The following is a 27,025-nucleotide window of genomic DNA, read 5'->3' as shown; positions in this document are numbered from 1 at the left end:
GGTGAGACAGTGTGTGTGTGAGAGAGAGAGAGAGGGAGAGAGAGAGAGAGGGAGAGAGAGAGAGAGAGAGAGAGAGAGAGAGAGAGAGAGAGAGAGAGAGTGTGCGTGTGTGTAAGAGAAAGAAAGAGAGAGAAAGAATAAGAGAAAGAGAAGAGCTATAAAGAGAGAGAGAGAGATTAAGAAAAATGGAGATATATAAATAGAGAGATAAAGAGAGAGGGATATATAACGAGAGAGAGATAAAGAGAGAGAAATAGGGTAACATAAACAAAGAAAGATAAAGAGAGAGAGAAAAAAAGAAAGAGGGTGATATAAAAAGAGAGAGAAGGAAAGAAAGAGAAAAAGAGAAAGAGGGTGATATAAAGAGAGAGAAGGAAGGAAAGAGAAAACGAGAAAGAGGGTGATATAAAGAGAGAGAAGGAAATAAAGAGAAAAAGAGAAAGATAAAGTTGTTATTTTTTTAATTAATCATTTAGTCATGCCAATGAAGCTTCTTTGAATTGAATTGAATTAAAGAGAAATTAAGAGATATAAAGAGAGAGTGAGATAAGATAAATAAAGAGAATATTTTCACTAGTTTATCTATAGTTTATGGTCACAGCTCGATGTTAACCCAGATCCTGAAGCTGGAGTATTTCCAGTTGGTCTGTTCAGTTTATTTTATTAGTGTTTGAAATGTAAACTATTATAAGGCAGACAGGTTTTAACAGCTGAGCCTCCCCTTAAATCTGATCTGTTTTCCTATCTTTTCCTAATATCCTGCTCTTCCTCCTGGGATTTGTTGCAACATGTTGAAAAGTGCTTAACTGAGCGAAGTGCCTTCCTCCCTCTGTGATCTTTCTCACTCAGGAATTATGGGATTATTCTGCTTTCAGGTGGTTCTGTTTTTATCAGAAAAATGAGATTCACACCAGCAAGCTCTCAACATGAAAACTAGCAGTATTTAAATGCTTTTGAGATAACATTTAAAACTGACTTTGGTTCTGATTGGTTGTCCTGTATTGTGCCTACCTGTATAAAAAAGTTATTAAAAGTCCAAATAAAATTTTCTTTTATTAGTTTAGTGTGTTGGGCCAAACCACCATAGGTTGAGCATTTTCCCACACATTAGTGTTAGCTTGTGCTGAATGGCAAAACACTTAACTGAGAGAAGCACAAAAGTCATTATTTGAAAGTAATTACATCCCCCTCATCTGCTGACTTGCCGGACAGTAGGTACAGATCCCTCCCTCAGACGAAGTCTGCTGGCTAATACTGCGGTGTTCTGTCTGAGGTTCTCAACCAGCAGACCGAAATGGCATTTCTTTAACTGATCCAGTGGGCGGGGTTCTGGTGGGGGTTGATGGGTGAGGGGTGGAACCAGGGTGGTTTTATGCAGGTTTGGGAGGCTTTCAAACGGCTCATAAAAGGATATGAATTTTGCTCAAAAAAGATTGAACTAATTATTTTCCGCATATTATATCTTTAATCGTTCAATAGATTCAAAAGTTATACATGCAATTTTATGTATTTGTGGTATGTGTTCTAATTTAACTAAAGTGTCATCTCAAACCTTTCATACATGTGTTTATTTCCAGTCTCAGGCTGTTTGAAGGCCAAGCATGAAAAAATATAAAGTGGGAGTGGCTAAATGTAAAAACAAAAACAGATAGGATATGAGAAAGCTTTCCAACATTGTGTCATCATTGACAACAGTTTACCAGGTCTTGTACACACACAGTTTATCTCACTATCACGGGCAGCTAGAGGGCACCACATCACACTTCATCATGTTACTTCAGCTGTAAGAGAACCGTATCCAGCACTGCATCCAATTTACTCTACTATAAAGGGCAAAATTTAATGTATGCACAAAAATATAACGGATTGAAATCTAAAAAAAGGTTTTAAATTTTTCTTATTCAACGGTTCTGTAAAATACTTTGCTGCTTTCTTATAGTCCTTTCCTGCATTGAGGGTATTAATTAGTTGGTAAAAACCTATCTACAGATAAACACATATCACTGTATACTATACATAATATTTATAACAAATATGTGAGAAATATGGATTAGAATCTATCAGATAAAAAAGGCAGTGTAATGAAAAATAAAACAATGTGCAAGAGGTACAGATATCAGCAGACAATGAGAATGTTTATTACTGAATAAACATGGGCATATATAGGTATTTAGTACTTTTGTGTTGTGTTTTTGCGGCGCGGCGGAGGCGGAACGTTTCGGTCGGTTTACCGGCGGGAGTGAGTGAGCGGCGGACCGGGACCGGGGGTCGTGTCGTTACACGCGCGTCCGCTAGTTTAGCCGGTTTCAGTAGCAGCGCTGCGCTCAGTCCGGTAACAGCCCACAGTCCGCCGGTAAATCCCGGGATTCGGGCGATTTATTTAATCATGGAGACGATTTTAGAGCAGCAGCGCCGCTACCATGAGGAGCTGGAGCGACTGATGGACGCTAAAACTAAGGAGATGCTGCACAAGAAAACCACGGTAATTACAGCTAACCGGCTATCTGTGCTAACGGTGCTAATGCTAATCCTCTGTGTGTTTGAATGGAGAAGAGTAGCTACTTGCTAATTAGCTCCAGCTAACCTAGCCTTAGCATGCTAACAGAGCTCACTCAGGAGATGTCTGTGTAAAATAAAGTATATTTCAGTGTAAAATCTGATCAACTGAGGAAAATAAACAGCACTAGTTTGGATATTTAACTTTTATAGACATTTGAATTCTATATGTTTAACGTAATTGTCGTTAGTTTGTAGTTTTTTTGGTGCTAGCTAAGCGAAGCTAGCAAAATATCCATCTATCGTTAGTTAGCTTAGTGTAGCTTTATAAACACATCAGTTATTGTTCTGATTCAAGAATTTATTAAGATTTAGGATTCAAGATTTTTATTGTCAAGTCACAGAGAACATGTGTACAGGCAAAGAACAATATTTACAACAGAGTAGAATAATAAAACAAAAGTAAAATATACTGTAAACTTAAACTTGTTTATCTGTTTATTTATTCATCTCTTTCAGTTGCGTGACCAGATTAATTCCGACCATCGAATACGAGCAATGCTGGACGTAAGTTTCTTTTACTTCTGTATTATTAAAACCTATGCCTACATTTATTTATATCATTTATTTATATCTATATGCATGTCTGCTCTTGTTTTCTTTACACACAGAGACATATGGAAGTAAGCGGAAACCTGAGAGACTCCTACGATGATAAAGATGGGTAAGAACTGCTTGTTTTTCTCTGACTGCAGTTTATTTCACTGATACTAAACAGTGTTGTTCATCATAACTTGTAATTACGTCTTGTTAGTATGCGGAAGGAAGAGCTGAGCGCGATATCTGGACCAAATGAGTTTGCTGAATTCTATAACCGACTGAAACAGATCAAGGAATTTCACAGGAAACATCCTAATGAGGTACTGCAGTCTATCTTTTAAATTTAAATAAAATTACATGATTGCTGTACATTATCTTAGGGTGTGAATTACAGTTTAAAACCTTTTTACACATTTCTTTAATTTCACAGATTTGTGTGCCCATGTCGGTGGAGTTTGAGGAGCTGGTGAAGGCCAGAGATAACCCCAGTGAGGAAGCTCAAAGTAAGTAAATATTAACATTGCTTCTGTAAAACTTGCTGTGTTTATATTTATTACTCTAAATCACAGTAACTATTCTGACAGTACAAAGGATATAGTCAATATTTCTGCATTAGTAACTACATGAGTCATAAAGACACATTTAAAACACACAGAGAGTGTGTACTTTAAAGAATGAATAAAGAAAATGAATAAGAAGTCGCACTGTACCTCTGTAAACCATTAAGAAACATTATTATATATTTATGTATGTATGGGCGCATGTATCCTTTAACCAGCCCGAATCACGGCTTATGTTTTAACATCACTGTGTTTCTGTGTTGTGCAGATCTGGTGGAGTTCACTGATGAAGAAGGCTACGGACGCTATTTAGATCTTCATGACTGTTATTTGAAATACATCAACCTGAAAGGAGCTGAGGTATGATTTTCACTTTTTCTGTTTTTAACAGATATATATTATCTGTTTGTTTGCTAATGTGATGTTTTCCTCTGTTCCTGTTTTAGAAATTGGAGTATATCTCCTACTTGTCTTCGTTTGATCAGCTTTTTGACATCTCCAAAGATAGAAAGAATGCAGAGTACAAAAAGTAAGTCGAATTTCACATGGGAACATTGTGACCATATGTTGTGTCGTATATTACAGTGTTTATTTTATTTAATAGATTATAGATGGCTATTATTACATTGAACAATACTAATAAATGTTTATATGTGTATGTGTATTTATTTTATATACTGTATACAGTGGATGTCTTTAAATTTAAGACCATTTCTACCTGTAAGCAGTGGAGGTATCCTGTACTGAGCTTGTTTTGTGTTGGTCAGGTATCTGGAGATGCTGCTGGAGTACCTGCAGGATTACACAGACCGGGTGAAGCCTCTGCTGGATCAGAATGAGCTGTATGGAAAAGTTCTGGTTGAGTTTGAGAAGAAGTGGGAGAACGGAACCTTCCCGGGCTGGCCGGTGGGTTTATTTTTATAATGTGTTTGTTATAATAAAAAAAGTTTAATTCCACAGTAATTTAAGGTTAAAATTAAATTAACCCGAAACACAACAACATCTCATCATGAGTTTACAGCGTTACAGCAAATATTATCTGCTATTATTTGGGATTCTTATTTTTGGCGAAACAGACAGTTCAGAACCAGCAGGTCTCCTGTTCTGAGATCAGAGCGCTGATAAACAGCTGCAGATTGAATAATTACTACTGAATTAAACACAGATTTTTAGAGCAGACACGCCCACTCTAACCTCAACTGACCAATCAGCTTCTTTAAACAAAAAATATATATGTATATATATTTTTTTCTTTATCCATATCGCCCAGTCCTATACCAAATCATAAAAGAACATGTCAGATTTTGTCAAAGGAAAATGAGATAAAATGATTGAATGAGTTAGTGGAGTGAATAGATGCAGTACTGAGTAATGCTATGCTATGAAGCCGGAAGCCCAGTGAACCAGTTTGTGTAAATGTAAAGGAATAAGATTATATAGTTAGTTGTTTATTTGCGTCTCTGTGTGAAACAGAAAGAAGCGAGCAGCGCTCTGACCCACGCTGGAGCTCATCTGGACCTCTCTGCTTTCTCCTCCTGGGAGGTAAGACTTTCCATCAGGAACGCACACAGCTTTAATAGCTTTAATAGTTCATTGCCCCCTGAGGACTTTCATGAAGTGATCTTTAATGTTATCGCCCAGGATTAAACCAAAACGTTAAAGTACCAACTATTATTACCTATACAGGATCTAATACAGGTTATTGTGAATGATGAAGTTCCACAGGGTTCAGTTGTAGGATCTATAAAACTGTAAGGAAATGAAGTGTGAAAGTGAAGCTTAAATACAAGGTTAACCAGGTTAAACACTAAACACAAACAAACCTGATGCTGTAAAAACTTTTAAAATTGTAATGTTTTTGTGATGCATGCATTAAATGTCCTGTGGTGATCTGGTGTACCACCCTGAAATGCTTTGTGTACCACCAGTACACGTACCACAGATCACAGCTGGAGTTCAGCAGAGCAGGGTATAGATCTTCAGAGGGAAGATTAAGTGCTTCATTTATTTATTGGTTCATAAAACAATGAATGGTGCACTGCCCTCTGAGATTACATATTAAAACATTCTTTGTCAATTTTAGAGTCTTACCTATGTCCAGAAAACCAGTTTACATACAGCGTACAGCTGGAGATTGATCTAATCAGATGTGTTATGGTTAATGTAGTTTTATTTAAGAGAGCCTGTGATTGTTTCAGGAGCTGGCGTCTCTGGGATTGGACAGGTTAAAGTCGGCCCTCATGGCCCTCGGTCTGAAGTGTGGAGGGTGAGTGCTTGTTTCTATACTGTCCCTCAGTAAACACTATTTATTTTAGATTAAATAAGTATATATTTATATACTGTGAATATATTAGTGTAATATAAGTAATGCTAGTTTAATATGAATGGTTTCTCTGTTTTCAGCACGCTGGAGGAACGAGCACAGAGGCTGTTCAGCACTAAAGGAAAATCTCTGGAGTCGCTGGATCCCTCTCTGTTTGCTAAAAACCCCAAAGCCAAAGGGCCAAAGAAGTGGGTGATTTATAGTTGATTATTGTTGAAACTCTGATAATATTGAGTTTAATAATTACAGTCTAACAAAAACACAATCCTCTTCCCACAGAGACACAGAGCGGAATAAGGAGATTGCTTTCCTGGAGGCGCAGATTTATGAGTATGTGGAGATCCTGGGGGTACGTCACCTCTCTGTTTATTTGCCTTTATTGTTTTCTTTTTTAAATAATTTTGTAAAAAAAAAAAAAAATAACAGCAGCCTTTTACAGTGTGTGAGTATTTCATGATTAGAAAGTATCATTTATGTAGAATTGATCCTTTAAAAAATTAGTTTGAACTAGGGGTGTAATAATACACTATGTTCACGTTTTGATGCGATTCTTGATCTACTGCGTTCACAATTCGATTTTCTCACAATATTTTAACTGAAAGTAAATAAAAAAATATATATTTCTTTTTGTGTAATCAATAGGGATGTAATGATGCACTAATTGTTTAATATTTCATTTTTCAATAGAGAAACTCTATTTTGAGCTAAAAAAAAAACACATCAGCTGGACCGTGGAGCTCTCAGGATCTGACTCTCATTTTATTATTAAAGATATTAAAAAATGTGGGTCAGGTTCATTTTAGACCCACTATAATCAATTTTGATTATAGTTTTAGTTGATTTTCTGGTTTTATTGGCCATTTCTGCACTAAAGTTTTACAAATTGTATAGTCACAAAAATGCGCCTTGAATTCATGGAAAAATCCTGGAAGTTTATTGGTCTGAACTCTGCTGAGAGAAGCCGTTGCTGATTGAGTGTTTTGTTGATCCTGCAGGAGCAGAGGCAGCTGACCCACGAGAACGTTCAGAGGAAACAGGCTCGTACGGGTGAGGAGCGCGAAGAGGACGATGAAGAGCAGCCGAGTGAGAGCGAGAGCGAAGACGAGGACAACGAGATCATCTACAACCCCAAAAACCTGCCGCTGGGGTGGGACGGCAAGGTACTGCTCCAACTGCTCTGTGCTCAGTTCTGAGAAGCGTTTAGAGATTTTTATTAAAACTGGGTTGAAATGTGATGAAGCTCATCTGATGGAAACTCAATAATCATCTGAGTTTCAGAGATAAAGTAGTTGTTTTTTGATCAGTGATTATTAGAGCTGCTCCCTGAAAGCAATAAAATAAATCAGCAGAGAAATGAGATGCACTGGCCGCCCTTTGTCATCATGCAGAATAAGTTGTTTAGCTGTAACACAATAATCTGATATAGTTTTGAGGGTTTCAACTGAATGTACAACAAAACAGCAGCTTCATATAAAAAAAATGCTATAAATAATCTGCTTGTTGTTGCAAATTTTAAGTAATTTCTGTATTAAGTCACTCTGCTTGCACAGGCAGGATCGATATCCATGATGTACTTTACATGATTATATTTCATTAATTTATTGTAATTATTTTGTTCTGTTTCTTTCAGCCCATTCCTTACTGGCTGTACAAACTTCACGGCCTGAACATCAACTACAACTGTGAGATCTGTGGAAACTACACGTACAGAGGACCTAAAGCCTTCCAGAGACACTTTGCAGTGAGTAAAACTTCTTATTTTATAACGTCAAAGCTGAATGCTTTGGCACGTGTCCAACTCTACCTGCAAAAACACCTGGAACACCTGGATCACATGGTACACCTGGCCTTCTAGTGACATCAGGAGCTGAGTTTTGGTTCGTTTAGACGCCTTTGGATTGTAATGACGTGCGGGTGAATGTTAAGAAGTAGAGTCCGACTTTACAGCACTTCAGCATGTTTACCTCACAGTGCACTCCGTCTGTCCGTCGCCGTTTTTTATTTTTATTAGTAGATTTTTAACCTTGCTGTATACACTCCGTGGTTGGTAAGTTTGTATGATTCATGCAAAGTATCGAAAAATAAGCACAGATTTGTTTTGCATATCTTTCTGTTCTCTGTAGTTCTGAGATATTTCAGTCTGTGAAACCCACTCCCTCTTATTAGAGACAAATTAGAATTAAATCCTTCTTCTTTTCCGTGTTTTTCAGGAGTGGAGACACGCACACGGCATGCGCTGCTTGGGCATCCCCAACACCGCCCACTTCGCCAACGTCACCCAGATTGAAGACGCAGTTTCCCGTAAGTCCCGTACACACACACACCGACTCCAGAGCATGTGTATAAGAGAATCTCTATAGAGAGGAGAATACGCACTTAAAGTGAGTCTACCAAAATGAACGGGTTTAGATGAAGCAACTGAGTAAAATCAGAGATTATAAATGACTGATTATTTTTGTACTGAAATATGTACTTATGTCCTCAACACAGAACTACATCAAATGTTTTCTTAGCTTTTGAAGCTCTAAAGGCTCTAGCTCAACAACCAATCAGCTCATAGCAGCTCGATGCTAGAGTCTCTACTGACTAAACCCTGTTTTATGTAGAAAAATGATTTAAAGTTTACAGGCATGATTTATTTGCTTTTTTTTTTTTTTTTTTTTTTTTTTAAGAAAAATCATTATTTTACTTTCTAAAATTAAAGGAATACTCAAAATAGTATTTAGTATATAGTCACTAATTTTAATTAAAAATTTTAAGCTTTTAGCTTCATTCACCCCCATTCATAGAGGACTCCCTCTAGAGTTTAACAGTAATTTACTGATAAAACAGTGAAACAGGAAGTGATCAGACTCTTTATAAACGGCTCTCACAGTCTACAGTAAATGTTAGATTTGGTTAAATGTTGACGTACCGTTTTTATGTGGCTTTAGTTGTTGGAGATGCAGAATCTATTGTACACTGTGATATGTAGCAGTAGGTAGTAGGGGCGTTATGTGAATCCCAAATGTGCAGCTGCTATGATAATAGCATAAAGAAAGATAAATATATTTTAGGTTAGATAAATATATATAGTTTTGATCAGTAAAAACATTTAAAACAGTTTTTGTTGACCTTTTTCAAGTTGTATGTTGTCTAATAATTATATTGTGAGGCACTGATCTGACCTGATAATGTAATAAATCTGTAATTTTGCCCTTTTTGTGTGTTTTTTTTTTTTACTAGTCTGGTCGAAGCTGAAGTCACAGAAGGCGTCAGAGCGATGGCAGCCGGATACAGAGGTAAAATACATAAAAAAAAAAAAAAAAAAAAAAAGTAATGCTCATCTGATTTTGTACTTGTCTCTGATATTGGGGGGGGGGGGGGGGGGGGGAAGAGAATGAGAGTTTTTTGCTAATGTTCTCTAAACACAGACAGATATGCAGAGAAGTGAAATTCTGGGGTGTTTTAGACAGAATTCTATAAGAGACTAAATTTGCTCTAATAGCTGTTAGAAATACACAGAGGTGTGATTAGAACTGATACAAAACCTCTGTTTTCTGTTAACTTGTCTCAAAAATACTTATATTCTCTTTTCACAGAGCTTCTCTGTTCTGTACCTCCTGCACTGCATGAATAAATAATACAAAACGGATGCAGTTGCATTGTCGGTTCTGGGAATTGTAGTTCTGTTGTTTTTGTAGTCTTTTAACTGTTACAATCGTCTACAACTAAATTCAATCCCTGCACAGGAAAATAATCCATTCTAGGGAAACTTTTTGGGTCACCGAAAACTGCATTAAATTTAAATGCTATACATTATAGCTACATAGTCACATCTATTATTTATGATGTGAATATTTTAATTTAGTTTTATTTTGGACTCTTGTTTAATGATCTTTAAATGATTTAGTCAAACATTTTTATAAAACTGACCACAAGAGGGAGTGCTGTTCCTCTACACACTCTGATCACTTTCAGTTACAGCTGACTTTTCTTTTTAAATAATCTCTCTCTCTCAGGAAGAGTATGAGGACTCCAGTGGAAACGTGGTGAATAAGAAGACGTACGAGGATCTGAAGCGGCAGGGTTTGCTTTAAGGCTCTGGAGTGAAGCGTATCAGTAGTGAATCATGTGATTCACTAGGATCACAGTCTGTTTCCTGTATTTTTTTTTTTACTCTGATTTAAGCCGTTCTTGTGAATCTGTTGAAAATAGATTTGTATGTTTTTATTATTTGATCAATAATCCCTCTGTTTAATGAGATCAGTACAGATTTCAGTTTTCAATAAATTTGAACATTTTTCACATTGTGTACACTTCTGCTGTAAGCCTTATTTTAAGATGTAAACATTCATTGTAGCCAAAGTGAATGTAAAGAATACACATTTACCTAATCATAAAATGTGTTGGAGCATCACTCGTGAGAGGGGGGTAAACAGCTAAATTAGATTCAGAGTTCCTTTATGGAAATGGGTAAATCTTACAGACGGACAACCATCAATAAAACACTTCAAAGCCAGTCAGGACTTTATGAACTTACTTTTTATCAAGATGATAAACGTAGTTCAGAACTCGCTCTTTCAGCTCTGTACTGTAGAGATTATAAATGATCAGATTTAGAGCTGAAGTTTTTGCTCTCATTCAGTTCTGATGGAAACCCTCACAGTGCTGGAGCTTTTAATTAGCATACAGAAGGGTCTTCATATCATTTGTTGCCTGGATGGATTCCAGTCCGACGGCCTGCTGACCTTCTGCAGCTTTCAATTAAACCAACCTGCTGCTCGACTGAGAGCCACAGACACCGAGCGCTGTTATATAACTGCTATACACTTTAAATAACTGATATACGCTCTGTTTTAACTGATATACGCTCTGTAAAATATAATATAAATATAAAAATATAATATAAAATAGAGTTCAAATTGCAGACTTTAAATTCCTAAAAGTTTTAATTTAATAGCTCTAAATAAGACTTTTACAACTCCGGGGCTCTTTCAATATGTTCAACATGATTTCTGTTTAAGTGGTTTTGATGCAAAACAACACAAACAATGCTTTATTTCTAAGCATACCTCTGTTTTTCTGTTGCCAACAGGGAAAAGTAGATTTATTTACAATTACTGCAAACAAAACAAATTAACAAAGAGTGAAGAAAGAAACATAATATTAATATTAATAGCATCAGTAACATTACTATCAGTAGCATGTACCTGTTATTTTTTTGTGTGAATAAGAGTAAAGCTTTAAAAGATAACCTGCAGTGTCCATAAGTTGCAATTAAATCATCATAATTTTTAACTGACCCTCAACTCAAAATTGGAATTTCCCACAGTTCAATCTTCCGGTAGTCTACTAGTTTAGACAACATTTTAAGATGCCTGTAAAATTATAAACTTTTTCTACATCGTTTTTAAAAAGAAGAAAATCACTAAAATGAAGATTTACTATAATAATTTCCTATAATGTGCAAATGTGACTCATTTAGTAAAAAACGCAGACATGTTTTTCCATTTAAAGTCTTTTGTTGCTTGTTGAGTTGATGCTCCATCCAGTATTCTGGGGATGAGCTGGGAACAAGGAGGAGTGGTTATCCATCCAAAAATCTGACCCTGTTACAGCTTGAGTTTCTGAATACAATCAAATTCTCACAGCAATGTTTTAAAACCAAGCATTGCTATGAACAGTACAGAAAAATACTCCAATAAAAGCCAGACAAAACAAAGAATGATCTGATGTCTGAATACTTTTGCACTTGTTTATGAAGCAGGCGGTGCTGAGCTCTCTCTTCATGCTTCAGCTGATGTTCACTGTTTCACAGCTCAAAGCCTTTCTGACATTCAGGCGCCTGGAAGGAAATATCGCCCACAACCAGGAGCAGCAGCACCAGCACAGCTCCCGCCGGGCGGGTCGGCCTGAGCCGCGCCTGCAGCCTGTTAAGCACGCTCCGCTGAGGAGCTCCGGCTTTATACCACTGTCTCATCAGATCACTCCTCGCCCAGTGGCTCTACAGCCGCCTCAGAGTTCCAGCATTACAGTGAATTAATGCTCTCAGCTTCAGTTACTACAAAGCACTTTCTCCTACAATCCTAATTCCAGTGAAGTTGGGACGTAGTGTAAAACATAAATAATAAAAAGAGAGATTTTTAAATCATCAGTGCAGACATTGACAAAATAAAACAATCAACTAAGACTACAATTAAAATGTATGACACTATCTTTAATAATAATAAAATGTGTGTCAGATGCTGAGAGCTCCATTGTATCGGACTAAATTACTGAATTAACTCTGAGCTGATTATTTTTAGCTCAAAATAGATTTTCTCCATCGATAAACAAAAACACAAAGATTTGTAGACCACATTTTCATGACTTTTCCAAAACTTTCTGGGTATTTTTTTTTCTAAAACTTATCCAGGCCTGGAAACTGCCATTTTCAAATTCCAAGACTTTCCCAGGTTTTTCATGACCGTACGAACCCTGTAATGTTCGAAAGGTTAAATTTCATTGCTTTTTGCAAATATTCACATTCGTTTTGAATTTGATGCTGCATTTGATGCTGAATTTGAAGTTTTGGACAGGGGCAACAAAAGACTAGGAAAGTTGAGGAAAGCTCAAAAAATCACCTTCCACTGAAAACCTGTAGAGCGTTATGAGGCTCAAAATACCCGGACTGATGATCAGCTGAAGATCTACATCAAGCAAAAATGGGAAAGAATTTCACCTACAAAGTTTAACTAGTAGTGTCCTCAGTTCACAAACACGTATTGAGTGTTTTATAAAGGAAAGGTGATGAAACAGAGCTAAACATCATCCTGTACAACTTCTTTACGTGTTGCAGAATCAAAAATCAAAATGAGTGAAATTTGCTAAAAGCAAAGTTTATGGTTTATTATTGTTTGAACATTAAATATATTGTCTTGTGTAGTAAATTCAATTGAATGAAGGTTGAAAAGGATTTGCATATCATCGAATTCTGTTTTTATTTATGTTAAAAGTCCCAGATTCATTGGAACTAAGGTTGTATTAATGATTAAGGAGTTGGTTTCTTTTTCCGGTACATACTGTAGTTCTGACTGCTGTAACTTTCCCATATTGCTCTTTATAAGGTAAGCACTTCCAAGTGCTGTATGATTTATTACTGTTAGTTTCTGCAATGAAAATGCCACCGTTCTCACCAACCTGCCAACACTCACACACACACACACACACACACCGAGGTGACAGCTTGGTTTATCGTGCTCTTTGCGCCTGGGTTATGCAACATCTCTGGAGTGGATGTAGGCTTTCAGTGTTCCCTTTGTGTAACACTGCCTGCCTCTCTGCTCTCAAACTGCTGTGACAGCAGCGGCAATCACTCACACCACACAGAGCAGCGCCGTCGCAGCCGAAACCGCTCGGAGCTCGGCCCCGATAAATAACTCCATCCTAATGGATCACTGCACTCCAATTCATATTTTAGTCAGATTTTTAACCAAACCAAAGAAAACGCCCTGTTTTTTGTGCACTGTATGGACCAGTTACCTACACTGGAGAAAAAATTTGTTTTTTCATCTAAACATATATGCATATGTTTTTTCAACCTAAATAAAAAAAAGATTTATTTTATCATTTTTTGACCACACAATAATCCAACATGGCCACATCTACAACGATTTCTGGGGCACAGGGATGAATTTATATGCATTATGTTTACGCAAGTGCAACCATGATGTGTAAATCTCACACCTTTCCTATTGGCTTCTGGCACCATCTATTACCATGCTGGGTGTGCCTCCCACCTCCCTCTCTCACGATCAGGTTTTGTGTAACTGATACTGAATTTGGATTGCCCGTCCTCTGTGTTGAAGGCAATAAGAGCAAGGTACGGCTGCTGAGTGTGGCTGTTGGATAAATGCATGACATGCCCCGTGTCACAAAGCAAAATATATGCCAAAAAAAAAAAGAGTTTAATCTACTTTATATGCCTTCCAGTTACTCTGAGATGTGGTTAAACAGGAAAATCTGAAAACAAAATGAGCAGGAATTGCATGATCAGACTGCAGGTCAACATAAGGCAGAATCTTAAAGTAAATGTTACGAATAAATATATATGGCAGGCCAACAATGAGTGTAGAAATGATAAACTTTAACAGGTTTAATTCTTTATTTATCAAACATCCGAGTCACAATTAGCACATGTTGGTTACAAGAAGAAACAACTTAAAACATATCCCTCTCCCAACCAGAGGAAAAAAACTCCTGCCATCAGAGTCCATAAAGGGTGTTTTAAAGGAAAACAACCTTCCAAATAACAAACGTTAACCAATAATGTTAACCATGTACCAACACTTAGGAATTCCCATAAATTAACAAAATGAGAGGAAAGAGGGAACAGTAAAATCGTCTCATAAGAAACTGAACATTTTAATTGTAGAAACAGAAGGAGAATCCCTACGTTTCTGTTTCCAGGGTGGTGCAGTTGGGATCTGTAGTAGATGTGAGTGAGGCGCTCAATAAAACATTAAAAAGATTCAAAATGTTCAAAATACCTCAGTTATCTCCGGTCACATCAGCCACTGCTCTTTCTCCTTACTAAACTGCTCCGCCCATTTCCTGGTGAGCTCCAGGTAGAGTTCGGGCTGATGGGGTTTGTAGTCCAGGTACAGACGAGTCACAGTCTTCTTGGGCACTGCCCTTTCGATCTGTGTGCCCTCGTGCCACTCGTTAAAGGACGTTATTGTAATTATATCTGGCCTCACCGACAGCGCCGCCTGTAAAGAGGTCTCGTAGTACCGTCCGTTTACTCGGTTCCGTGTGTTGTGGTTGTTCCACGGTCTTACGGCGGTATCCACGTACCCGGGTCCGGCGCTGGGCACGAACAGAAGATTGTTCCTGTCACAGAAATCCTTTACGGCTTTCCAGTTCTGGTGGGAGGAGCCGAAAGAGAATCCGTTGGACGCAAAGTAAGTGTACATGCCGTCGAATCCGCTGGCCAGGATGTCGTGCTTGTGACGCTCCTCCACTATGAGGGCGATGAAGATCCCGTCATACGGAGTTCCTCTCACGCTGTGGGAGCCTCGCGAGGTCAGTAGCTCAGCCCAGGCTTCAGGTGGGGTCAGGTAAGAGTCATAAACATAGAACAAGGGAAGCACTTTCCCTGTGCTGGACTTAAACCGGTAGAAAGCCCCATGTTTCCCGTATCTGTGTACAAAAATATTGATTAAATCAAAGCTGAAGTGCGTGATTATTGGTAAATTTAGCACAAAAACTAAAACGTCAGAAAGATTCTGGCTTCACTGACAAAGGAATAAAGTGAACGTCAGGTTGCTTTCATCCTTAACAACATTATTTAAGAACAAGGTCAAACAGAAAAGCAGGAAACACTAGAGGAAACAAAACCCCAGTCTGTGAGAGGGCTAAAGTGACTCTGGATGCTGACCTGGATGACCAGCACCTCAACATTCAAATGTCACTCAACAATCACTGTGACATTAAGTGACCTACAAAAATAATGGCATTTGACAGCTGGGGTAAAGTGAACAGCAAAGATGGACTGAAACAGCTTTGAAAGGGCAGTCCTTCTTCAATAAAAAGCAATGAACACTCATAATGACTGAATCAGTGAGATTCGACTCAGACCTGAGGCTTTTGTCCTGTTTTTGTCCTGGATTTCCAACAACAGCTGGCGACTGGTAAAAAAAAATAATGCTGTAATGTAAACCAAGCCTAAGGTCTTCTTCTATGATGAGTCAAATTATCAGCTTCGTCCAACACCTTATGGTTAGAAGGAGACCTAAAGAGGCCTTCGAGCCACAGTGTCTCACACTCACTGTGAAATGTGTTGCAGCACTGGTTATGACTGGGGGGGCTTCAGCAAGGCTGAATTTGGCAAATATGTATTTGTGAAGAACTCCTTCCACTCTGACAAATGTGTTTCCCAACTCTGACAATTATATATTTTTTTTACACCAGAACAATGCACCATGCCACACGGCTACGACAATCAAAGTGTGGAAGAAGGACCACCAGCTCAAGTTCCTATCATGGCGAGCACAATCTCAAGACCTGAACTGTAAAACAAGAGAATCGACTTTTCTGTAGATGTGCAGCTTAAATCATGATTTGTGTGCCTTAATGCTGATAATTCAATGTCTCTCTTTGTCTTTGCTCAGATTCCAAACATTTAAGACAGATGGTGTGCACAGAGGGGTACTGACAAGCTGCCTTTATACTGTATTCCCGCACTAAAAAAATACTCACTATACCAACACAATCCCTGTAAAACATCATTCCTCACTTGGCATGACTGCAGATAATTAACCTAAGAGGAGAACAGTTGAAGGTTATAATGTGTAAATGACTCATTAGATGATTCACACTGTGCTCCGTGCTTTTTACCCCCCCACACACACAGTTAAACGATGACTCTGCTCAGAACCTCATTTCTCATCATCTCTTTTCTTTACAATCTGCTCTGAAAGTGGAACTGCAGCAATAACCTCACGTCCAGAGTTATTTATACGTTGTGAAAGACTGAGAAGAAAAGAGATCTATTTTTAAAACACCTGTTTCTTTCTGCATCCTTCAGCCTGGATGGAATTCCACCCCTATTTTCTGAGTTCAGAGACAGAGGAACATTGATATGGACAGTAGAACAGCTCACCCTTGAGCTGAAAGTTACAGTTTGAGGGCTCTCTGTTCTTCACTGCTGAAACGGTATAGAAATTATATGATGAAAAAGGTAAAGTGCAGAGTTTACGTGATTCACACGAGTACATAATTTCCACATTAATAAAATACATTACACCAACACAACATTCAATCTTTCAGCTCTCTTACTTTCAGCAATCGCTACGCCGATGTATTTTATTCTTGTGGAAACGATGTACACATCTGAATCAGTTCAATTTAATGCATCGCTTTTTTGCAGAGTGAATCCACGGTTCAGAAATTCAACCTACTTGTCAATGATGTATTTGATGTTGTCATGCATGCTGAGCTCCGTCCGGCCTCTGTAGGGCTGGATGTGAAACGCCACCTACAAACAAAACACAGGCTGATCTGAGTGACATCATTTAACATGAAGTAATACAAATGTGGCAATGAATCACATCCATTTTAATTTAACACAAAAACAAACATTTTTAAAAACCATATATTTTTTTAAAGTCATAGACTTTTAAAGTGACACTATATCAAACAACACCTGATACACTCTGCTGGAACCTCATTTGGTTTTGCTTTTGCGTATATATTTGCTGTAGTGTGGAACTGACACTAGTGCATGCTGCTTCAGAAAGTGGGTCTAAAGCTGGAGGGCACCATCTGTCTGTGTGCCTGAAGCTATCTGAAAAGATGTCTCTCTCTGTAGAGAGCAGTCCAGCTTTCAAACGGAGAGTTTATGACATTTGGCCACATTAAAGCTTAAAGTTAAATGCCAAAACATCATTAAACCTCCTACTGCGTAGCCCCTCGATCTTTGCACACATTTATACTGCCTGGAAAAGTACTCTCATTAGATATTTAGACCATCAGTTCCTCATAAATATTAAATATAATTACGATGTGATGACACAAACGCCGGATGTGCAACAGAAATGCTGTCTTTGATCACCTTAACATTACTAAATACATAAGTACGATTAAGAATGCTTCTGTATTACTCTAATAGATGTGGTTCATAAATCACAAATCATATACAACAAAATGCTATTTGCTAAAGCTACTCACAGCAAGTTCACTTACTTTAAAGATGAAGCCAAATACATGATACTGCAATATTCACGATTTAAATGATACAGCAGTTATGGCCAATGAGGTTCAGCTCAGAAAGCAACTGCAACACCTTCTCCTCCAGAGGTCGTTTTGAAATAAAGAATAATAAAAGGAACAATGTTTTTTATTTGCTGTAATAATAGCCTTTACTCTACGCTTTTACAATTTGAAGGCTTCCAGCCTTCATGAGAGGATTAGTGAGGTCAGGTACTGATAACGGATGATGAGTTATAGATCAAAAATGCAACACAAACTTATGTCAGAGGTATTGAGCTCCAGCTATCCAGAGAATTCAGTTCCACCACTCCACAGCCCAGTGCTGCAGGGCTTTATACCCCTCTATCTACTGGATGGCATTGAGCAGGGTGACTTTAGCCTCATGCATGGCTGCACCAGAGCATCCTGTTAAAATGGCAAATGCTTCTCTATGGCGATTACACAAGCTGTGCATACTGCACAATTAAATGCCTGTGTAATGGAAGCATCACAAAATAGTTCAGTCATTAAAAACAATGTCTGGATACTTTTGTACAGTGTTTGTGTACCAGAATGGAAACTCCACTAACGACTTGGCCTAATTAGAAAAGGATATTGTGTTTGTGTAACAACAAACATTAAAAATCTTCTTAATAAATAAAAAAAAAAAACACAAATAGTTAGGTCTCTTTATCAATCCTACTTTTAAGCTAAAAATACTGCAATTTAATGCTGGATCAGTTTAAAACATTTTTGACAGGAATTTAAAGTATTTTTCTTTCATGATGTGTGGTTTTCTAAAGACACTCAAATGACTCAGATGATCCTGACTTTGCAGCACAGTTGGTATTTAGGGAGCCTAGTCGATTATTGATTCTGTCATATAGAGTGTCGTAGAGAGATGTGACCACAAGAATTCCATCAGTGGTTTCTAGGGACATTTTCTAAAAATAGTCTTCCGTTGGAAAGGTCTTATTCCTGAGCAGTGAGCCATGAGCTTTCTGCCTTTCTACTCGTTACTAGAGATTACATTTTGTCAAAAGAAGCACAAATCAGCAGAAATAATGACGAATTCAAACCGAAACTTCACCTCGGAAAAAACTTTGATGAAATATCACACACTGACCTAAGATATTCAAGAAGAACGTATGCTGTGTTTGAAAAAACGCAGCGAAGCTGACATATGACATCTTTTTTTAAAGTAAGTGTACTGAGGAAGTGCACAAAGACTCTCAAAGCAGCAAAAAAGTCACTTATATAACCCTTACAGAGCCACTAAAAAAGCCTTGAGGCTTTCTGACAGAAAACAATCCTAAGGGCATTCATGACAGTGCCTCTCCCTGTGACCCCGTCCTTAGTTGTCAGCGACACACAAGCGACAATACATGAGTGCTTTATAACGCTGTACTCTGTAATTCTTTTATAACAGGTTAAAAAACATCCACTCCTGTCAATTTAATACATATTATACTGTTGATGTACCCAGATTGGCAATGAATGGGGCTGTTTGTAAAGTACAGACTTCGAATGAAATGAATTAAATTTTTGGTTAATGTCACAAACTACCATTGTCAGCAAGCACATAAATAAATAAAGGCAATGCAGAATAGGTGTATGGCTAAAGCAAGTTGGTAAAGTTTCCCCTGGTTGCTCTAGCATCCCAGTTGGTTGCTATGGTGTTGTACGGAGCGAGTTGAACTCAAGCCTGTTTGTCAAGCAGGTTTATCCAAGCACATATGTTGCTAAAGTGACTTAACGAGGCTTAAATTTAACCTTGTTTGTGGATCTAAATTTGAACAATTTGTACTATAGAGTTAGCTCGCTGGAATACCCATTTGGAATTGCCCACTGTCAACCGGGGCATTATTTTAAGGTGGCATAATGGTATTAAACAAGTGGATACCACTCAACTCTATGAATGCCACAGCATTTTTCTTTGGTGCAAACTGCTCAAATTGTTTGGATGGCTCTTAGATTTTTTTATTTTGTTTGCTGATTGGATAGGGTGCAGTCACATTACTACACACGGTAGCATTTTTAAAGAGAAAAGTATCTGAACACAACCAGTGAGAAAAAAAAGAACAGGTTCCACAAAATTTAAAAAGGTCCAAACGACGTTTCTGTTCATTTTCAATGAGCTGCCCATCTTTACAATGTGCAACAATACATAAACGTTACACTTGAGTTGAGTAGTCATATGAGCAGAGACCAAGAGATTTGAAAAAAAGTTAAAAATAAGAAAAACAAGGACACAGAGGATCTCCAGCGTAGCGTTAAGCAAGACCGGATTAATAGGAGTCCTTGGAGAATGCAGCTACAGAAGAGTCCAGACAGGAACATCCCACCACTTTTCCACTCTGCAGCCATTGCTGAAAAGGCCTTCACAAACAGTTTCCATGGTAATGCTAAAGCGCAGGCACCGTGCCCATCGACTGTCGCTGCTGGTTGGGAAAACGTAGAGGCCGAAGGGGCTGAAATACGGTTCAGTCTGGCTTCCCTTCTGCTTCACAAATATCACAGCCCAGATCAAAAAGTTCCTGTTATCGACGGCCTTCTGCGCAGTGCATTGGATCGTACCTCAGTTTTAATCAACAAAATCTGCCACTCTTTTTCTCTCTCTCTCTCGCTCTCTCTATCCATCTCCCCCTCACTGTGGGTGGGAAGGCAGAAAGCTTGTTTTATGGTACATGACAGGAGACCATGCTCCTCTGCTCTCAGCTTTTGATTTGATGCATATTTGCGAAATTAGAGGCATCAATTCTTCACATCTTTTGAGTCACACGATTGCTTTGCCGGGATGCTCTCTTTTAGGAGTCAGAGCTTTTAACATGAAGTGAAACTGAGAGGGATGAGAAACTGGTCATGCCTTTATCAGGTCTGTTACTATTACTTTATCCCATATATGCTAGCTGGCACTTGGTTGACAGTCCAGAGGCGTGGGGTCTTAAACAGGACCACTACCTTTACTTACTGCTTTTCTGAGCATCTCAAAAATATAGTTAGTCATTCTTGCTCACTGAACAACCGCATAAACCTCAAATCATAAAAAACAGGTCTTCTAGCTCAGAAATCTTGCCACGATGGATTTTGGTTTAGCAAAATAAGAGGTTTTAGGCGAAAACGTGATTTCAGGATAAAGTAGGCGCACATTACAAGAAATTTTGCATTACGCATTAGGCTCTCATAGGCCTGTCATGATTACTATTTTTTTAATTAGCCAAAAATAGTCCCAGAAATAATGAACTACAAAGAACAATGTTACTCCAATTTTACCATTATATCATATAATATTATGAACATAAATAATAGCAATATAATACAATTCAACATTTAAACAGCACTTAAATGAAACATAAATAAAATAAAAGAATATTTTTTAAACAAAGTCAATAATATAATGTTAACAGATGATTCACATTAATGGGCTCCCCTTGCTAAGAAAAAACATAATCAGGATAATATGGAGGTCAGCAAAAAAAAGATTGAATGCTCACGTATTGTCCCATAAATCGATAATGTAATTACATAATAATCAGGACAGGCCTAGACTCATGGGTTTGGTAGGAGACATGAAATCAACTCCTGTTTCCTTTCATTTAATTTGAACTGACAACTGCACAAGTTACATTTTATTTATTAAATAAGCAGTAAAATGTGGCCAATATATAAATTTACACTATGCTATATTTGATGACTTGCTGTAAATGTACTAACCAGCTTTTATGACACACTTTACAGAAAGCTTAAGAATCTCACCCTGTTTTCAGGGAGCTGCAAATACAAATTCTAATATCAGGCATCAAAAAGAGATCCAAAGACCATAACTTGCCCAGTCGAGTGGGATGCTCTGGCATTTTCTGAGTTGGCTGAATGTCACATACATTTTTACATATAAACATGGACCAATCCACAGATCTCATAACCTGTGACATCGTTGTGAATGGTTGTGCTTTCACTGCTCTATTCATTTGAGTATCTTGGCTGTCACAGGATGAGGCATGGCCCTCAGGGCTGGCATGAGATGTAGAGGCTGTTGCGTAAGCATTAGAGATTCTGCACCCTCATTCATCCTCTAAGCTCTGCTATGTCCCTCTAGTCACCTCTACATTCAGGAAACATCAGATGATGTGATGAGAGCTGATCTAAATTCAGAAGTCTCTTATTAAGCTTGTGCATGGTGAAATAACACTTAATATCCATTCTAGTAAATAATAATGTATTTTAATAATTTTGTGTTATCAGCTTCACCAAATACAAAAAGGGTTTGGGGTATATAAATGTGTTTATACATTACATAGTACACTATTTAACATTTGGTGTTGTGAGGTTTGGATAAAGTTCTTTAAGCTCTACTATTTTTGATCTAATATGAAGCTACATGATTTTTGGGTCTGTAGTGATGTAACTCTGCAGAAAGTTGTTTTTACACACTTGTAATTTTCTTGATGCTTTTAATAGACTCCTCTTAATTTAGAATATGCTGCAAATGTTGTATTCAGTATTATACATATTAAAAGGTTGCTGCTACTAGTGGAAAACAAGCCCAACCTCACTTAACGGATTTGCCCTCCTTTCTTTCTCTTTGTACATAATTGACCTCAAAGAAAGTTAAACAAACAGAAGAACCTCTTTGCAACTCCACACTTTCTAAGGGCTTTTAAATTCCCTATTGAGAGTATGAAGGAGAAAGCACATCCAGATAACAGCTCCTGCCCTGAATAATGCACAAGGTTGATGAGGGGAATAAATCAGGGTGCTGGAGGCTCTTACAGCCAGCACAGCCACAGCTCTGCCTGGGGCAGGGCTGCAGAGGAGCTCAATTAGGAGGCTCAGACAGCAGAAACCACTCAGTACTTTCCTACACTGTCTTTGATTTGTGCCAAACTCAGACCTGGATTAATTAATGTATTGCTTCAAGAGCCTGAACATTTGGCATTTCTGAAAAATACAAAACAATTAACAAGGGGATGTCAGATAAGCAGTAATTTGGTCAAAATAAACATAACGATTATTCACATTTAATGTGTTTTACATTTTCCCCTGAGGTTCAATGATGGCGTTTATGTGGGTTTATGTAATTTACTTTTATATGCCCACTTTCCATTTTCTACTTGTCACTAATAAGCAGCGGTTTTTGTACCTAGATTCTTTATATGCATGTTAATACATTTAAATGTAAATAGCCTTTCTTTTATTACTGTTCTGCTTTAAAAAAAACTTTTTTAGCATTACTGTAAGTGGGCTGAATATTAGATATTATGAAAAATGCATGCCTCTAACTGCATGAAATGGTTACTGATAGATTTAACAGCAAAACTGAAAAAACAGGTAAGGCGGGGGAATGCAAGGGCTAAGATCATTTTGCAGCATCATGATGCACGTTTTCTGTTGCAAAAAATGTTTTTGTAAAATGAATGTAATAGAAAATATTAGATCATTTCTCACCAGTTACCTTGATACGGTGCCTATGGGCAGCATCCATAACGGCAGGCACCAGATCCTCTGTAGGCTCTCCGTGTTCATCTGCCACACCAGGTGGGTACCAGGACAGCACCACCACACCTACCAATACAAAAAAAGGAAAAGAAAGGAAAAACAGAGCAGAGCTGAAATTGTCCATCTGTGACCACCACGACTGCAGCGATTGACAGTTCACACAATTTACTTACTATTAGACTAATGAACACACACACACACATGCGTAGTTTGCGATTGTTCAGTAAAGATATATTTTACTCATTAGCCTCTTATAAAATAAGAAAATGATTCCTTGATTAATAATCTGTTTCAGTATTTGAAGGAGTTATCGTAAATAGTACAATAAGACATAATAAGACTGTTAATTATCTGACATTCATTAACTAAACAGCAATGCTGAAAAGAGACCCAAGAGTACATTATTTTTGCTGATAAATCTTCTCTTGGAACTTTTTTCCATCATGTGGACCTAATCTACATTTTTGCAAATGAAATACAGAAGCCCTGAAACTATAATTTCCTAAATTACTGAATAAATCTTGTCTGTTTTGCATTTCTAATATCTAATTTACAGAAATGGTCATTGAACCCAAATGTGTTTCTCTCTGTGACAGTTAAAAACTTAAGTGGTCTAAGAGCTTTATTTTTAATTGCTAAAACAATTGTCAGATTTTCAAAATGTAGTCATGGACTTAAATATCTTGAGGAGGTTACTATATTATAATTACATTTATTTAATTAGAGAAACATCCACCTAAATGTCTTTTTAGACAAAACCTAAGCCCCTTTTTAATTTGCACATTGCACAATGAATATATATATTATAATTTCACATATTACACAATTAAGCATATATTTTTGGTTTACTTGTTTTTTTTAGTTTTTTTGGTTTACTGATTTACTTTGTTATGAAATGTTAATCTATTGAAATTTTATATAAGTAACCTCTGTTTTAATACTGTTCCTAATTAAACCGTTCTATAACTTTTTTGTAAATGGACTGAAGCGCTAGTAATAGTTGGGTTTTAATATATAACACAACAATCAACATGGTCCCACCTGCAGCAGCGGCTTCTATCTGGGACATATGCGAGTCCAGCACTTTAGGGTCTCTGGAGCTGTAGGGTCCGAGCTCCGGGTAGAAGCTGGAGGCGATGTCCTCGGGCGGGTTGTGCCTGCCTTTGGGGTGACTGGCCGCTATTTTAGGGTCCCAGTGAGGAACCAGCACGTGGTCCCAGTGGATGTAGCCCCTGTCCATCTGTGGGGCTCCGTACCACAGGTAGTAGAAGATGTGGATGTCGTAGAAGATGCTGTGCTCGTGGCCGGAGTTGGAGAAGACGATCTTGGTGTCGGCCACGTCGCTGTCCGGCTCGCCTCGCTTTTCGGATCTCTCTGCTGCAAATGGAGCCATCTCCATACCCGGAGCGAGGTCCGAGAATCCGTCACTGGGCTTCAGAGTCCGCAAACCCATCATGGTCCCGAAGATGAAGAGAGTAAAGAGGAAAAGCGCCACGCAGGCTTTCTTACGCAGCCTGGTCATCTTTGTGAACTGGTAGACTCGCCTACTGTGGCTTAGTTTAACTTGGCTGAAGTTAGCAAGTTAATTTGGCTAGTGATCGGACTTTTAGGCTAGTTGGCATCATGTTCATAACTCAGAGTGAGCAAAGCCCTCTCAGACAGCTGAGTCAATATAGTTCCTCAATGAAACAACATAACTGAATTGCTGTTTGTGCACCCTGGTTTTAGGTTGATTCAAAGTTATTGTATTGTAGGTATAGTATTTGCATTAACTATTTACTAACCCTACATTAAGTATGTAGCTACAACAATCTTTCTGTTTGTATTCTATTCGTATTCATAATTACAATGCTTAATTAATACAGTTTTAACCTAAAAAACTATTTGTGAGTGTAGATTCAGAGCCTCAACCACTCAGTTTTTTAGATAACCTAGCTAACTACTGAACGTTGATTTAATGCCAGAACATCAACACTAACCTATGTGCCTATGAGGGAATGTTAAATGCTTAAAGGTTGTTTGTTTTTCCAGCATCAACATTAACTAAAAAATGTTCTTTGCCATCAGGCTCTGCTTCTCCTGATGAAAAGACATCTTGATGAGAACTGTCCAAGTCTGGCAAGGTTCCATCCGACTAAACCAAACTCCATATCTGTATACAACTAGATTAACTTTACATGAACTGAGATAGTTGGGTTAAACCTAGTTATGTTAAAAACTCATGAAAGCGCAAAAAACAACAAATCACCAGTAAATTCAGCCACACTTTTGAGAGACAGTTATTAATATGACTGAAAACAGTCTCTCCACACGCCATAGGTCATTTAAATCATTTGGCATTTTTCTAGCTGTTTTCTAAAAGCCCGCGAAAATGAAACAGCCAGTTTTGTAGCAGGTTAGTTAGCTTAGCTAGGTTACTGAGGCGAAAACTAGCTTAGCAAGCTAGTTAGTTAACTACCAGGCTAGCTAATCTAAATAAATATGTTAACCTGAGCTAACTGAATTCACAACATAGCTAGCTAACCATTTTTACATTTTTATAACCACATTTGTCTAAAATAAGCGTGACAAATTCGTTTTTAGAAGCTTATTTATCCAACCTAAAGCTAAGTTAGCTTAGCTAACTAACTAGCTAACACACAACAGAGCGCAAAATATCAATAAATCACCAGTAGATTCAGCCACACTTTTGACAGACAATTATTAATATGACAGAAAACAGTCTCTCCACACGCCATCGGTCATTTAAATCCTGATTTTTCTTTTTTTGGGCATTTTTCTTCGTGTTTTCTAAAAGCCCTCGAAAATAAAACAGCTAGTTCTGTAACTAGCTAGTTAGTTAGCTACGCTAATTTATATTAACGTTACTGATGAGAAGAATTAGTTAACCCGAGGTAGTTAACGTTACTTCATCTTCTCCTATATTGAGACTGAATTCCCAACCTATCTAACCACATTTTGACACAACAAACGTGGCAAATTCATAGCTTAGCTAGCTAACTAACCTAAGCTAGTCAGGCTGGTGTAGTCTGAGAGCTAGTGAGTTAATTAGCTAGTAATGCTAGCCAGCGTTAGCAGTCAGCTGGGATCGATCGCAGTTGGCCTCTTTAACGTGAGCTAAGGCTAACATAAGCGTAGCTAAGCTAAGCTAGCACAGACAAACAAACTGCGCACAGTTAACTGGGTTTACGCAAAATACCGATAATTTTACCGATTAGTATTTCTATCAACTCCATCACTTCCAGCTGATTGATCGCTCTCCTCTCTCTTCAGATACAGGATGAAAAACAGTGACGTTGACGTCAAAACCCGGCCAAATCTGTCTGCATCAAAAATGTCCCCTCTCCATCCGACTCCCCTGAGAATCCTCTGCGTGTTTAATAGAATTAATCAGTGTGAAGCAGCACAGTAACGCTAATAATCACAGACTCAGCCGGACAGCGAGCTCCGCTCCATCACATGCTGCTCCAGCGCGCGCGGCTCCGGTGTTTCTCCACGATGAGACTCGGCGGAGCAACAACACAGCAACCTGCCGTCCACCCGTCTCTCTGTCTCTCTCTCCCTCTGCGTCTCTCATCCTCTCGCTCCGCTCCAGCAGAAATCAGCCCCTCGGTCGCACCGCATCCAGACCGTGAAGCCCCGTGCTGCTGCTGCTGCTGCTGCTGAAAGCGTTTGTCCGGTTCTTGCCGTTACTCCTCCGTGTCCGCCGCCGGAGCGCGATATAAATCATGGTCCCGATGCTCCGCGGGAGGAGCTTAGCGGATGCAGGGAGCGCGCGCGCGCTCTCATGATAAACTCGCTTTATTTGTTTGTGTTTACAAATCTGTGGTTCAGAAAG

At 38.2% G+C, this 27,025-nt stretch overlaps 2 protein-coding genes across 3 annotated transcripts; one reads left to right on the top strand and one right to left on the bottom strand.

Moving 5' to 3' along the window:
* Positions 1–2,258: 2,258 nt before the first annotated feature.
* sf3a3 (splicing factor 3a, subunit 3) lies at positions 2,259–10,266 on the top strand. Its single transcript, XM_007238679.4, has 17 exons — positions 2,259–2,482; positions 3,016–3,063; positions 3,168–3,220; positions 3,311–3,416; positions 3,527–3,599; positions 3,925–4,016; positions 4,103–4,185; positions 4,424–4,562; positions 5,130–5,198; positions 5,855–5,922; positions 6,060–6,167; positions 6,259–6,328; positions 6,975–7,139; positions 7,610–7,720; positions 8,190–8,280; positions 9,205–9,260; positions 9,981–10,266. The coding sequence occupies exons 1-17, from the start codon at positions 2,387–2,389 to the stop codon at positions 10,056–10,058; spliced, it is 1,506 nt and encodes a 501-aa protein (XP_007238741.3). The 5' UTR covers positions 2,259–2,386; the 3' UTR covers positions 10,059–10,266.
* A 3,814-nt stretch (positions 10,267–14,080) lies between these two features.
* On the bottom strand, positions 14,081–26,949 carry maneal (mannosidase endo-alpha like). 2 transcript variants are annotated; one of them, XM_007238678.4, is made up of 4 exons: positions 24,229–26,947; positions 23,144–23,253; positions 16,902–16,978; positions 14,081–15,141 (listed from the first exon to the last, which is right to left on the bottom strand). In XM_007238678.4, the coding sequence occupies exons 1-4, from the start codon at positions 24,707–24,709 to the stop codon at positions 14,505–14,507; spliced, it is 1,305 nt and encodes a 434-aa protein (XP_007238740.3). In that variant the 5' UTR covers positions 24,710–26,947; the 3' UTR covers positions 14,081–14,504. The 2 variants fall into 2 exon arrangements, with proteins under 2 accessions (XP_007238740.3, XP_049331979.1); XM_049476022.1 differs by lacking the exon at positions 14,081–15,141 and adding an exon at positions 15,149–16,648 and having other exon boundaries at positions 24,229–26,949.
* Between the last annotated feature and the right edge of the window lie 76 nt (positions 26,950–27,025).

The sequence above is a fragment of the Astyanax mexicanus genome, chromosome 3 (genome assembly GCF_023375975.1).
Source record: "Astyanax mexicanus isolate ESR-SI-001 chromosome 3, AstMex3_surface, whole genome shotgun sequence".
NCBI lineage: Eukaryota > Metazoa > Chordata > Actinopteri > Characiformes > Acestrorhamphidae > Astyanax > Astyanax mexicanus.
The sequence above is the reverse complement of the archived record's forward strand: the minus strand, read 5'-3'. Positions and strand labels throughout refer to the sequence as shown.

What these genes read in the sequence shown, in the direction of transcription:
- maneal (XM_007238678.4), bottom strand. Translation starts at nt 24,709, where the DNA reads ATGACCAGGCTGCGTAAGAAAGCCTGCGTGGCGCTTTTCCTCTTTACT. An exon ending in CCCATAGGCACCGTATCAAG is followed by an intron (nt 16,979 to 23,143) that starts GTAACTGGTGAG and finishes TTTTGTTTGTAG; the next exon opens with GTGGCGTTTCACATCCAGCC. An exon ending in ATCAAATACATCATTGACAA is followed by an intron (nt 15,142 to 16,901) that starts GTAGGTTGAATT and finishes TTTTGTACACAG; the next exon opens with ATACGGGAAACATGGGGCTT.
- sf3a3 (XM_007238679.4), top strand. Translation starts at nt 2,387, where the DNA reads ATGGAGACGATTTTAGAGCAGCAGCGCCGCTACCATGAGGAGCTGGAG. An exon ending in ACAGGAAACATCCTAATGAG is followed by an intron (nt 3,417 to 3,526) that starts GTACTGCAGTCT and finishes TTAATTTCACAG; the next exon opens with ATTTGTGTGCCCATGTCGGT. An exon ending in AAAGCCAAAGGGCCAAAGAA is followed by an intron (nt 6,168 to 6,258) that starts GTGGGTGATTTA and finishes CTCTTCCCACAG; the next exon opens with AGACACAGAGCGGAATAAGG.